At 43.0% G+C, this 14,332-nt stretch overlaps 1 protein-coding gene across 1 annotated transcript in view; it reads left to right on the top strand.

The window, feature by feature from the left end:
• The window catches only part of ENPP2 (ectonucleotide pyrophosphatase/phosphodiesterase 2), a 129,987-nt gene that overhangs the window by 104,428 nt on the left and 11,227 nt on the right, over window positions 1-14,332 (top strand). Inside the window, exons 20-23 of the mRNA XM_052651453.1 lie at window positions 9,235-9,309; window positions 10,604-10,740; window positions 11,854-11,989; window positions 12,646-12,723. Coding sequence (XP_052507413.1) covers window positions 9,235-9,309; window positions 10,604-10,740; window positions 11,854-11,989; window positions 12,646-12,723 — 426 coding nt within the window. The remainder of the gene's footprint in view (window positions 1-9,234; window positions 9,310-10,603; window positions 10,741-11,853; window positions 11,990-12,645; window positions 12,724-14,332) is intronic.

The raw sequence follows: 14,332 nt of genomic DNA, 5'->3' as shown, positions 1-14,332 counted from the left end.
TTTTCTGAAAGCCACTAATGAAATAGTTAATTATGATAGCTTTGAAGGGACGCTCATGTTTTTTCTGATTCAAGCTCTGGCTCTTCATGGTCCTAAAACATTTCCAGCTTGGGAAAAAAAAAAAATCTTTCACTTCGTTTTCTGGTGGCAGTGTGCTCTTGGGACAAAACCAGCCCCACACTCAGCACAAAGAGTGGCCTCACACTGCTGAGCGTGGAAGTAACAGGCGTCTTCTGGCGAACTGCTGACTCTCAGGGCCGGCCGGAGCTGGACCTAGCGACCTCATCTTTCCTTTGCTCTGCTCAGTGTTGAATACGTCTTATTTCTCGATGATTTCACATCACTGAGACTTAAAGTTTTTACTTTTTCATGGCAATGGACCCTCATGAGTTTGTTAAGCGCCTGCCCTGAGCTGGGGGTTGATTTCGCTGAGACGCCCGGTCAGATTCCGTCAGCCGTCTCACCGCCAGTTCCAACACGGGACTTCACGACGGCGACCTGAGATATTAGAGGGAGGTCATGGTAGCACAGCTCCTTGGCTTGCTCCTGGCTCTCTCTGTTTTTGTCCTTTTGTTTTTGGCTGTGCGTCATCCTCATTGCAGCGGGGCTTTTCTCTGTCGTGGGGGGCAGGGCCCCTCTCTAATCACAGGGCCTGCGCTCCTCCCTGCAGCGGCTCCCCTTGGTGCAGAGCTTGGGCTCTGGGCGGTGGGCATCAGTAGTCATGGCTCCCGGCTCTGGAGCCCAGGATCAGTAGTCGGGGCACACGGGCTTAGTTGCTCTGCAGCATGTGGGATTCCCGGACCAGGGGTCAAACCCGAGTCTCCAGCATTAGCAGGTGAACTCTTCACCGCCGAGCCACTGGGGAGCCCTGGGGCAGCCTCTGATGCTGCAAGGGAGTCTGCATTTATTTTTATTATAATTAACGGATTAATATCAATAGACTTTTTTGGTAAAGTTGTCTGAGTTTATACAGCACTGTTTGCTCTGTATGCATAATAATGGCTGTTTGCAACTGCCAATAACTGGAGTGATATAGGAGAGATGCTACCACCATTACATGAAATACAAATGACTACATGTCACTGTCTGATCAGGTGCCTGTCTAAATTCTGGAGCATGTGGGAGCCTCAGCGTCCTCTCTCCTGTCCGATTCTCTCCCTTCTCTTGCTGTCTGTCCCCGTGAGGGCCCTGTCTCAGTCACTGCTTCAGCTGCAGAGTGCCATTTTCCTGGTCTGAGTTCCTTCAGGCTGCTGTGGTGTGCCTGGTTCATGAGTCTGGTCCCCCCCGCAAATCTTCGGGGTCCGCTCCGCTGGGGGGAACCTCGTGAATTCACGGTGCTGTGTGCGCTGTGCTCAGAGTAATCACTTCCCCTCTCTGCATATCTCTGAACATGTACTGAGGCTTCTCCACCGTTTTGTAGACCTAAAGCTCTATACAAATGTAAAGTTGTGTTATTTTCCTGCCTAGTTTTTAAAAAAATACACAAGCTGATTCTTTCAGAATAAATCACGTGCCCTGAACATACATTTGTACCAACCACATCTGTAAAAGCTGTGCATTCCAATAGTGAAACAACTCAGGGTAAATTCAAGGTAACAGAGAATGGTATATTTAGTTAATGTTAGGTTATGTTTTATCACCAACGCAATGGACATGAGTTTGAGCAAACTCCAGATGGTGAAGGACAGGGAGGCCTGGCGCGCTGCAGTCCATGGGGTTGCAAAGAGTTGGACATGACTCAGTGACAGAACAACAATGATAAATGTTTTATTATAAACACTAAATTTACAGAATCAAGTCTTTTACTAAAGAACAATATAATCTTCAAAAATTATGATCTAAATTGCTTTCTAAAGCCCTAATATTTCTACACTTGTAATGAATCCCATATCTTAGTTGGATGGCTGCTATTTCTATATCAGATGTATTTAATGTCTTGGCAAATGTACTAAATTTTCATTTTGAAATCCGTTGAATTGGTGAAGGAATGAATGAATGAGATGGGGATGCTTAAATTTCTCATAGCAAGCATTTCTGGCCGGGGAGCCAGGTGGAAGTTTCACTGTATGAATAACTCCACTGTTTATTTCACCTTAGTCTTTTCTCTGTTTACATTACTAAACTGTGTTTCATATTTTCTTGGTCAGATTGGCATTCACTATCATCTTTGTGAGAAAAAGGTAAAAATCATTGTAACACCCATGTTTGGCTCCTTATCACACCCTATGAGAAATTAGTTTGATTAGAAAAATGATTTAACCAACTAGTGATTCTTGTCAATTTAAAGCAGAGCCCTGAACAACTAGAGGGACACTCCTCTGTAGCTCTTTTCAATTATGAAATGCTTCTCACTTTTGTTATTTTACTGGAGATGTTAGTATTGCTAAAGAAAGGAAGAAATATACTTGTGTTTCTCTGTGCAAGTATGCTCATGTGTGTTTTGCAGAAGGCTTAGAAGAACTCAATACATAGCATAATTGTCGATGATTTATAGTAGGATCCAAGAGGAATTGGGTGAGACAGTAATTTTTTTTAACTTTCTCTTTTGTAGAGCCAATTAACAAATAGCATTGTGATAGTTTCAGGTAAATAGGGAAGGGACTCAGCCATATGTGTACATGTATCCATTCTTCCCTAAACTCCCCTCCCATCCAGGCTGACACATATCATTGAGCAGAGTTCCGTGTGCTATACCTTGTTGGTTATCCATTTTAAATACAGCAGTGTGTACATGCCCATCCCAGACTCCCTAACTATCCCTTCCCTCACCCTTCCCCCAGGCAACCATGTTTGTTCTCTAAGTCTGTTTCTGTTTTGTAAGTTCATTTGTATCGTTTATTTTAAACTCTGCATATAAGGGATGTCATATGATATTTCTCCTTCTCCAAACACTGAATTTTAATGACTACCTATCAGTATTCCTTGCTGATGTTGAAAATTTACTAAATTTGTTGTCGTTCAGTTGCAAATCATGTCCAGCTCCTCGCGACCCCATGGACTGCAGCACGCCAGTCTTCCCTGTCCTTTACCATCTCCCAGGGTTTGCTCAAACTCATGTCTGTTGAGTCAATGATGCTATCCAGTCGTCTCATCCTCTGTTGCCTCCTCTTCCTGCCCTCAATCTTTCCCACATCAGGGTCTTTCCAATGAGTTGGCTCTTCTCATTAGATGGCCAAAGTATTGGAGTTTCAGCTTCAGCATCAGTCCTTCCAGTGAATATTTAGGGTTGATTTCCTTTACGATGTACTCGTTTGGTCTCCTTGCTATTCAGGGGAGTCTCAAGAGTCTTCTCCAACACTACAGTTCAAAAGCATCAATTCTTTGGCACTCAACCTTCTTATGGTCCACCTCTCACATCCGTACATAACTACTGGAAAAACTGTAGCTTTGACTATATGGACCTTTGTCAGCAAAGTGATGTCTCTGCATTTTAATAGTCTGTCTGGGTTGGTCATAGCTTTCCTTCCAAGGAGCAAGTGTCTTCTGGTTTCATGGCTGCAATCAGCATCCACAGTGATTTTCAGTCAATTCAGTCACTCAGTTGTGTCCAACACTTGTGACCCCATGGACTGCAGCACTCCAGGCCTCCCTGTCCATCACCACCGCCTGGAATTTGCTCAAACTCATATCCATTGAGTCGGTGATGCCATTCCAACCGTCTCATCCTCTGTTATCCCTTTCTTCTCCTGCCTTCAGTCTTTCCCAGCATCAGGGTATTTTCCAGTGAGTCAGTTCTTCGCATCAGGTGGCCCAAGTATTGGAGTTTCAACTTCAACATCAGTCCTTCCAGTGAATATTCAGGACTGATTTCCTTTAGGATGGACTGACTGGTTGGATCTCCTTGCAGTCCAAGGGACTCTCAAGAGTCTTCTCCAACACCACAGTTCAAAAGCATCAATTCTTTAGCACTCAGCTTTCTTTGTAGTCCAACTCTCACATCCATACATGACTACTGAAAAAACCGTAGCCTTGACTAGACATGACACCGTCTGAGGGGTGGGGTTCCCTGGTGGCTCAGAAGGTAAAGCATCTGCCTGCAATGAGGGAGACCCAGGTTCAATCCCTGGGTTGGGAAGATCCCCTGGAGAAGGAAATGACAACTCACTCCAGTACTCTGGCCTAGAGAATCCCATGGATGGAGGAGCCTGGTGGGCTACAGTCCCCGGGGTCGCAAGGAGTCAGACGTTATCGTGGCTTGTTGGCTCTGATTAAATTATAGGACTTCCCTGGTGGCTCAGACGGTAAAGTGTCTGTCTGCAATGCAGGAGACCCAGGTTGGGAAGATCCCCTAGAGAAGGAAATGGCAGCCCACTCCAGTACTATTGCCTGGAAAATCCCATGGACAGAGGAGCCTGGTAGGCTATAGTCCATGGGGTCGCAAAGAGCCAGATATGACTGAGTGACTCCACTTTCTTTCACTTTCTTTCTTTCACTAGACAGACCTGTGTTGGCAAAGTAATGTCTCTGCTTTTTAATATGCTGTCTAGGTTGGTCATAACTTTTCTTCCAAGGAGCAAGCGTCCTTTAATTTCATGCTGCAGTCACCATCTGCAGTGATTTTGGAGCCCCCAAAATAAAGTCTCTCTGTTTCCACTGTTTCCCCATCTATTTGCCATGAAGTGATGGGACCAGATGCCATGATCTTAGTTTTCTGAATGTTGAGTTTTAACCCAACTTTTTCACTCTCCTCTTTCACTTTCATCAAGAGGCTCTTTAGTTCTTCTTTGCTTTCTGCCATAAGGGTGGTGTCATCTGCATATCTGAGGTTGTTGATGTTTCTCCTGGCAATCTTGATTCTATTAGAGTGGTATCATCTGCATATCTGAAGCGGTTAGTATTTCTCTTGGCAGCCTTGACTCCCGCTTGTAATTCACCCATGCCAGCATTTCACACGATGCACTCTGCATATAAGGCAAATAAGCAGGGTGACAGTATACAGCCTTGCCGCGCTCCTTTCCCAGTTCTGACACAGCCTGTCATTCGATGTCTGGTTCTAACTGTTGCTTCCTGACTGCATACTGGTCTCTCAGGAGGCAGGTCAGGTGGTCTGGTATCCCCATCTCTTCAAGAATCGTTCAGTTTGTTGTGATCCACACAGTCAAAGGCTTCAGTATAGTCAGTAGATCAGAAGTAGAAGTCTTTCTGGAATTCCCTTGCTTTTTCTATGATCCAACAAATGTTGGCAGTTTGATCTCTGGTTCCTCTGCCTCTTCTAAATCCAGCTTGTACATCTGGAAGTTCTCGGTTCACATCTTGCTGAAGCCCACCTTAAAGGATTTTGAGCATAACCTTGCTATGAATGCAATTGTAGAATAGTTTGAACATTCTTTGTCATTGCCCTTCTTTGAGATTGGAATGAAAACTGACCTTTTCCAGTCCTGTGGCCACTGCTGAGTTTCCCAAATTTGCTGGCATATTGAGTGCAGCACTTTAACGACATCATCTTTTAGGATTTGAGATAGATCAGCTGGAATTCTGTCACCTCCACTAGCTTTGTTCATAGTGATGCTTCCTAAGGCCCACTTGGCTTCACACTCCAGAATGGCTGGCTCTAGGTGAGTGAACACACCATCATGGTTATCCAGATCATTAAGACCTTTTTTGTATAGTTCTCCTGGGTATTCTTGACACCTCTTCTTAATATCTTCTGCTTCTGTTAGGTCCTTACCCTTTCTGTCCTTTATCTGCCCATTCTTGTATGAAATGTTCCCTTGGTATCTCTAATTTTCTTGAAGAGGTCTCTAGTCTTTCCCATTCTGTTGTTTTCCTCTATTTCTTTGCATTGATCACTGAGGAAGGCTTTCTTATTTCTCCTTGCTATTCTCTGGATCTCTGCATTCAGTTCGGTCTGTCTTTCCCTTCCTCCCTTGCCTTTCGCTTCCCTTCTTTTCTCAGATATCTGTAAAGCCTCCTCAGACAGCCACTTTGCCATCCTGTATTTCTTTTTCTTTGGAATGGTTTTGGTTACTGCCTCCCGTACAGTGTTACAAACCTCCGTCCATAGTTCTTCAGGCACTCTGTCTACCTGATCTAATCCTCCGTTCATCACCTCCGCTGTATAATCGTAAGGGATTTGATGTATGTCATACCAGAATGGCCTAGTGATTTTTCGCTACTTTTTTCAATTTAAGCCTGAATTTACCAGATGCCCTTTGCTAAATGACTACACTACAACTACACTGGATCAAGACAGGGCGAGGTGCTTTACATCCTTGCTTGAAAAGAATGCAGCGTCTCAGAGAGCTATGAGGCTCTGGGAGGTTAAGCTAGAGAATCACAAAGCTATAAAGAGCTGAGATGAGATCTGACTCCAGTTCTATAGGACACTAAAGCCTCTGTGCTTCCCTCTGTAAATGCTTCTTATTTTAAGGGTTGGAATAAAGAGAGAGTGTTTGGAGAGAATCTCAGTGCCCAGCAGGGTTTGGAAGTTGTTTCTGAAGCAGTAGATGCTTGGATAAAAACCGCTGGTCATATGAGCGCCTCAGCAGGCATGACTCAGGCCGAGCTCCTGCCCGGAGTAAGTGGGCCTTCCATCCAGTGTGCTCTCCGTTAGAATAACCCGGCAGGCGGCATCCACCTGGAAACTGTCCAAAAAGCTAGGACAAGAGTAATGGGCCGGGGTGGAGACCTGGATTCTGGGTGCTGTCGTGTAGCTGAATTACCTCACACAAATCATGAATCCTCAGTTCCTGCATCAGTAAGAGGAAGATGACACTGGTCTGCCCAGTCTATCTCTTGGGGTTATATTAGATGGGTCATATGTAGAAAGCCAGGTCTTGAAAGTCATAAAGCACAATATTTTGTTTTCAAATAAAACAGTCATTTACTTATCCAGGTCAATATTTGGCAATGTTGGAGGTAGAGATACATGGTAAACAAAATAAATAAAAGCCCTGTCCTCATTAAGTTATTATTTTATTGTGAGATTTAGCCTGTTGAGTTACAACACAGTGTTTTAAAGGCCAAGGTAAGAAAGACCAGGACGCTAACAGAGACATCCAGTCTGATCCCAGAAGCGGTTTACTCGGCAGTGAATGATAGTGGACACTCGTAAGGCCAAGGGAGAGAAAGGAGGCAGGAAAAGCAGAGACCTGGGGTAGAGGTTCTGTGGTGAAATGTAAGAGCGTATTATTGTGGGAATGAATGTTTGAAACACAAACAGAAAAAGAGGAGAGATTTTCATGTGGCTCTCAAGTCAGCCAGCTAATCTATGGGAATATGGGTCAGAAAGCTGAAGAAGGCAAAGAAATACACACTCCAGTCTGGACAAGCAAATGCTGGAAGACAAAAAAAGAGGGCTGGGGAAGTCCACACCACTTAAAAAGATTCGCCTCCCAGTACTTGCCAAATGTGGTATCTGGAGGGGAACTGTGGCATGTCCCGAGAATTCCAGACACTATTGTAAACAGGGAGCTGGGGAGTGGCATGGAGGCTCCGTCTGGAATCTCATGGAGCAGGAGCCCTGCCTGGGAAGACTAAAGGTATGCTAGATCTGTGTCAAGAAGTCACGAGGAACATATTTCAAAACTAGAAGTTCATCTCCAGGGCGGCTGGTTTCAGGATGGGGACCTTACGTGCACAAAGACCAAGCTCCAAGTCCGCTCTGTGGCTCAACCAACAGGGACTTTTTGCTACCCAGAAATGCCGTGAGTGACTTGCCTAAGGTGTCGTATGGAGTAGCAGAGCCAGGCAGTGAGCAAGAACCTGTGATTCTTTGATACCCTGATAAACCAAAAAGGCTCAGTCACTCAGTCGTGTCCGACTGTTTGTGACCCCGTGGACTAGCCCTCCAAGCTCCTCTGTCCATGGGATTATCCAGGCAGGAATGCTGGAGGGGGTAGCCATGCCCTCTTCCAGGGGATCTTCACGACCTAGGGATCGAACCCCGGTCTCCTGCATTGTAGGCAGACTCTTAACACTGAACCAGCAGGGAAGCCCTGATAAACCCCCAAAAGGAAGTCTAAATTTGGATTCTGGGCTTAAAGTGTTTCTTACTGCAAAGATGATTTCACCTCTTATGCTTCAGGAAGACTCAAGTAGGTTCTTTCAGTCATTGGGGAGCTCATGGGCTCTTAGGAGACTGCCAAAGCTACTACTTTTTTTTTTGCTTCATCTCATATATGGTCAGTTAACAACTGAGGAAAAGTGAGTCAGATGATGATATATTTGTGTTCCGTGTGCCAAAAACTCCAGTAGTGCATATATTGGGAGCTAGGAAGCCCCCATTTCTGAAGAAAACTGAGTCTGTACATATAGGGCAAAGGCGTAAGGAGAGATGGAGAAGCTTAACTAGAGACACGTCTCAAGAGAAAGGGGCTCTTTGGGCGTCTTGTCCTCTTTCCCCCTTCCTCCCTCTCCTCGCCCGTCTTTTCCATGGGAGCTGACCCATGTGGCCATGTGATTTGCCGCCCCTTTTTGAGGGTGAGGAGGGCGGTTATGCCAGGACAGAGGCATGAATGGGGTGTGGGCTCACTGTGTCTCAGCTCCCTAAGTTCCGGAAGGCTGCACTGGTGCCCAGCCCGTCTGTGGCAGGTGCCGGCTCTGTGCTCCTATTCGGCCACGCCAGGGTCTCCGCTAGAGTGGGCGCCAGGCTGCCTCGCAGTTATTCAGGCCATGTTTCTTTCTCCCATGGAACTGTGAGCTTCTGGAGGCTGAGAGCCTCAAGACTTCCAGTCTTGTCTGGAGAATCCATGGACAGAGGAGCCTGGCGGGCTGCACTCCACGGGGTCACACAGAGTTGGACACGGAATGACTCAGCACGCACACATGATTTATCTCTATTCCATGACCCAAGACCTGACACACATGTTTGACAAGGGAGGATATATTGACAACACGTTTGAAGGGAGACAAGTGACAGGATTGGTGGAAAAGTTATTCCCAGGGGAAAGAAAAGGCGTCACATGTATCATAGCGTAGAGTTGCTGACAGCGATTAAGGGCCGTCCTGCAAATCAGTCAGCCTTCATGGAGTGGAGGGATGACAAGAAGTAAGGAGGAACCAGAGCTGGTGGCGTCTACAGATTGTGCAAGACTGGTGATTGATGCCTGCTCTAGAGAGGGGTGGTGCTGGTGAAGGAACACAGTTGCTGTTTCGCTGTCTTCCTTAATGGGGTAGACTGGATAATCCACCAGGCTTGCGTTTGAGCTTGGAGGAATGTGTTGGGTAAGCATGGAAACTTGAATGATAAAAAGAGAATAGCTTCTCAAAGAATCTTGATACTTCTGCTTCCAGCTGAAACCAGGAAATTCAGAGGCAGCAAAAATGAAATCAAGGAAAACGTTAATGGAAATTTTGAACCTAGAAAAGGTTTGGTTTGAGTTTTGAAGGACAGTCTGACCTGGTTAATAACTGCTCCCAAGTACTACTGTTATGATTTGCAGGCTTTTTATGTGTTTGTTATATATTTCACTTATATAATATCTAGCCTATTACTTTCTAATTCTTAGGGGTGGGTCCCTAAATTCAGCAGCTTAACCAAGGCTTCTACATTTACTGCAGTGCTGACGAAGCCCAACTACCCAGAACAGGCTTGTGTTGTAACAGTGTGGGCTGTTTTGCCTCAAATCAGCAGTTCTACTTGGGAGGGTCATGCAAAGTAATCTACAGAGTTTTCTCTGTTACTTGCGTAGAATGGTAATACTTTAATTAAAGCAACATGTATACATAATTTAATAAGTGGTTGCCAGAAATGATTTTCTCTAATAGAAATCATAGCAAATTTTTTTTTTTTTTTTTTGGTTATCACTTAGGGAATTGTGAATTGCCGAAGCCTCAGCCGCTATTTCAATCTGTAGGACCCCAATTTCTAAGGGTCCATGGCAATTCTGACTTTGGCCTATCTAAAATGGGCAGATCAAGCTTGAGGCATTTATTGTGGGTATGGAATGAAGGTTTGCCCGCTCATGTCCCCTGTCTTCTTAGAAGATGAAGGTTTTAAACCTTTATTTTTTCCTAAGAGGAATCTACATTCTGGGGTCTTAACTGAGTTCCTTGCTAACTGACAACCTTCCTTTTGTATTCAAAGGCCCCTCTTGAATGCCACTTATTTTATCTATACATGTTCCTTTAAGTTCTTACCTAAAGGGTTTTCCTACGTGTCACAAAGCTACTTAAACGCTCATTACTGCTCACTTTTTATGCTGAAATAATGTGTATTTGAGTTGCAGTTTACAAATAATGATCAAAGAGTGCCTTTCTCTTAATTAAATCGTTGGTTAATTTGATGAGCCTTTCAGGGTCAAAGGAATTAATTCTATAAAAATAAAACTGTCTTGACTTCCCATTCAGCTGAATCATTTCAGAATTTTCTATGTTTCTTTCCCATGTGGATTAAAAGTCTTTACAACTGGAAAATAATTATTAAAATAAATATGGCATTTGAATTACAGTTTTGATGACTGGAAGCCTTGACCCATGCTTAGGTGATCAAATAAACCACCAAAGTAATAGGAACACTAACCTGATTAAATTGAGGAGAAGGAACTATGTTATTAATAGTAAGCAAGCAAATGTTGGACAACTTGACTCTCTTCATTTGAGTCTTTAACATTTGATGTACATTTTAATCTGTATTTAAGACAGATTATTTTTTCTTTCCTAGAGAGACATCTCCTCTATGGACGGCCTGCCGTGCTCTATCGGACTAGATATGATATCTTATATCACACTGACTTTGAAAGCGGTTATAGTGAAATATTTCTAATGCCACTCTGGACATCATACACTGTTTCCAAACAGGTCATTGAGAGCATTGGGTTTCATGTTCTTCATGTCATTATGCTCCATGCCTTAATAGAATGATTGCTGGCAGAACAGAATTTTGTCTTAGAAAAGACTTTAATTTTTCCTCATGAAAGAAATCCTACATTGGCTCTATTGTGAAATATTTTGAATTAGGCTTTCTGCCATGTTCTAATAACTTCACGGTATATGTGAAATAGCATAGCATACTAATTCTGTTAGTTTCTTTTACTCTGCTTGTCATGGCCCAGTAGTTTCAGAAGCTATCAAGATTTGGCTGTGCGTTTTAATATACTTATTATTTAGAGCAGTTTTAGGTCCACGGCAAAACTGAATGGCAAGGACAGAGAATTCCCATATGCCCACGGCTCCACACATCACAGCCTGACCCACGAATATCTTGTTTTGTTTTTTTAATGAAGGTTTGTTTTATGTTGGGGTTTCAGTTTTGGTAAAGATGAGATAGTTCAGTTTATATCAGAAATTAGAAAAATTTATTACAGTCGAGATATGTTTCTAATTTCTGAATACAAAGGACTACTTCAACTGCCCCAAACATAGCTTCTTATTAATTTGTACTCAGGCACATACAATACATCAAGTTATTTTTTTAAAATGAGATATGTCTGTATTATTGCTCAGAATATTATTTTTTAAGCTGTCTTCTGTGGAATCTCATTCATTATGTCAACAGTGAGATTTCTGCCTTCTGTATTATTGTTTTACCTAAGACTGATAAGAGAGTTCTGCTAGTAGAAAAAAAAAGTTTGAAAATTACTAGCTTTGTGATTTAAAAGTGAGGTCTTTTTTTTTTTAAGAGTATATTTTTCCTTTTTTGGCCGAGTGGCACGTGGGATCTTAGTTCCCTGACCAGGTATTGAACCTCACCCTGAGTTAGAAGTATGGAGTCTTAGCCACTGGACTGCCAAGGAAGACCTCACTTTTTTGTTTGTTTATTTTAAAGAGGGACTATCAGAGTATGAGCTATAGTAACAGCTAGTGGGGTTTTGACTTTGGCTGTTTGGAACCAAGCAGTCTGGTTCAGTGCCCCTGTTGGTCTGGTACTGTCTCCCCCGTGGCTTTGCTGACGACCTGTGACTCACTGTTCAGGCTGACGTCTCTGACATCGCTGCACACCTGACCAACTGTGTCCGGCCTGACGTCCGCATTTCTCCGAGTTTCAGTCAGAGCTGTTTGGCCTACAAAAATGATAAACAGATGTCCTATGGATTCCTCTTCCCTCCTTGTAAGTTACAGAAGACCAGGATCTAACCATTCTAGAGGGGTGTTATTTTGCGGAGTCTGGCGTGTGCAACTTGGTATTTAGGATTTCGGTGGTTTTTAGAGGGGTGCTCAAGAGGTTGAGGAGATGAACTTCTCTGGGAGCCTTCCAAAAGCAGCCAGGAAAAGAGACCAGCTTTCACAAATCCTATTCCCGGGGAGTTCTAAAGTGCAAGGGAACATTCAGTGTGTCTCCTGACATCATTAAATGAGAATCTAAAAGTGAAATAGAAAATTAATAAGACATTAATCTTTTAAATAATACTATGGATGTGATCTCTTAATACATGAAGCCCTTTAATTATCTCTCATTACCTTGATGACATTTTTTAAAGTCCAAATTACACTGGTAAAGTCAAGGAACTATTTTACATAATACTTAGTAGACCCAAGATTAGGTTGGAAGCAAAAGAACATAAAAATTTTATTTAAGGAGAACGAGTGAGTGAAGAAGAGAGGTGGAATGGGAAGAGAAGTAGGCGATGGCATAGAGAGGGGATAAGTGGAAATGAAAGTAGGTCCAGTCACTGCATGCTGTTTGGGTCATTTTACAAGATGACCTTTTTGTATTGATGTCGATTTTAGTGTGTAATAGACACTATTTGTTTTCCTAATGTTTAGATCTGAGCTCGTCCCCAGAAGCTAAATACGATGCATTCCTTGTAACCAATATGGTTCCAATGTATCCTGCTTTTAAACGTAAGTCCAATATTTACCTAGTAGATTATTATTTGTGGGAAGAAATGTTTCTAAATTTACCACTTAGCTTTCCTACCTCTATATTCATTTTAATAACTTTCATGTGTTTAGCCTTTATAATTTTCAACAACCTTTAATGTAAATTCTCTACTGCTAATCCAAATTATGTATCTGTGAGGGAGCTTGGTGGGTTATTATTTATCCCTTGTTTATAGTTAAGAAATTAAAGGCACAAGAAGTGACTCGGGTCATGAATGGTAGAAGCTGAGCTAAACCAAGTTCGTGCTGCGACTCTGTTGTTCTCCCTATTTCAGTGCGCACTCTATCAGTGGTTTAGAGTCTTCTCTGTACTTTGGAGGCTGTCTAACCTCGAATAGCATCTGTATTTATTGAATGTGACAGTAAAAGCTGTGAACAACCCTTCTTTTAGGGGAATGGTGACGATGTAGTCTGAACATTGATCCTGAAACCTAGGAAGACCTTAACGAGTCTTCTGAATCATCAGAGTATAAACTCAGCTGGTTTTAGGGCTGTGTAAATTATATACACTCATAATTTCTTTCTATACAATATAAATATTTGTGATAGTGATGAAATGAATGGTATAAGCATGGTGAGCTCTGGCTCCCAAACTGAATTCTGGTCCCTGGAGTGTGACCACTGCCTGTGTGACCATAGAAATGCCATTTAGTCTCTCATTTGTAAAATTGTAAGATTTGATTGCATGACTTTTATGACTTACATGGATTTGTAACTTAACTGTCCAGTCCATTTTCTATTTCTGATAACAAAGAATTTATTCATCTGCCCATCCATCCATGCATCTACCCATCCATCCATCTTCCTTCCACCCATCCATTCATCCATCCGTCCATTCATTTTCCAACCATCCGTTTATCCGTCTTCCTTCCATCTACGATGCATCCATGCATCCATCCATCCATGTCTTCAAAGACAGAGAGGGCATTATGGAACAGACTTGACCTCCCTTTATTTCATTTACAGCAAGCAGACCTGGATGCTTCTAGGAAGGGTGGGAAAAGGAAACATCTCTACGTAATTTCACTTAGTAAAGGCACACTGGGCTGTGTTACATGACTCTCAGGACTAATATAAAATTTCAGAACAGAAACATGAGATGGTGAAGTGTCATCTACGGGGCCGTGCCTCCTCAACTTGACATTGGTGAAACGGCCAGCATGGTTTAGAGGAAAAAAATGTTTATTTGATGTCCTCAGTTAGTAAATAAGGGCTTATTCAAAGGTAGACTCTGTTGCATATGAGTGAAAATTTAAAGTATGCTTTTAAAAGGAGGTTTCCTGGTTTGTTCTCAGGCCCAGTGGAGAAATGTTTCATAAAGTCACGTAAATCCATTTGTCATAATATTACATGGAATGCAGCTTCATTGAGTTTCCACAAATCTGGGTTTCCTGGCTTTCTTTCTTCTTTGCTGATGCCTTTTTGACCAAGCAGCAATAAAGGAAACACACACACACACACACACACACACACACACATGGTCCCACCCTGAGGCTGGTGTGGCCAGAGGCCCTTCACAGAGGGCCCGCTGTTCTTCAGTGGGGAATGGTTTTTCACAGGCCACATTTCT

This window comes from Budorcas taxicolor, chromosome 14 (assembly GCF_023091745.1).
Source record: "Budorcas taxicolor isolate Tak-1 chromosome 14, Takin1.1, whole genome shotgun sequence".
Taxonomy (NCBI): domain Eukaryota; kingdom Metazoa; phylum Chordata; class Mammalia; order Artiodactyla; family Bovidae; genus Budorcas; species Budorcas taxicolor.
The sequence above is the reverse complement of the archived record's forward strand: the minus strand, read 5'-3'. Positions and strand labels throughout refer to the sequence as shown.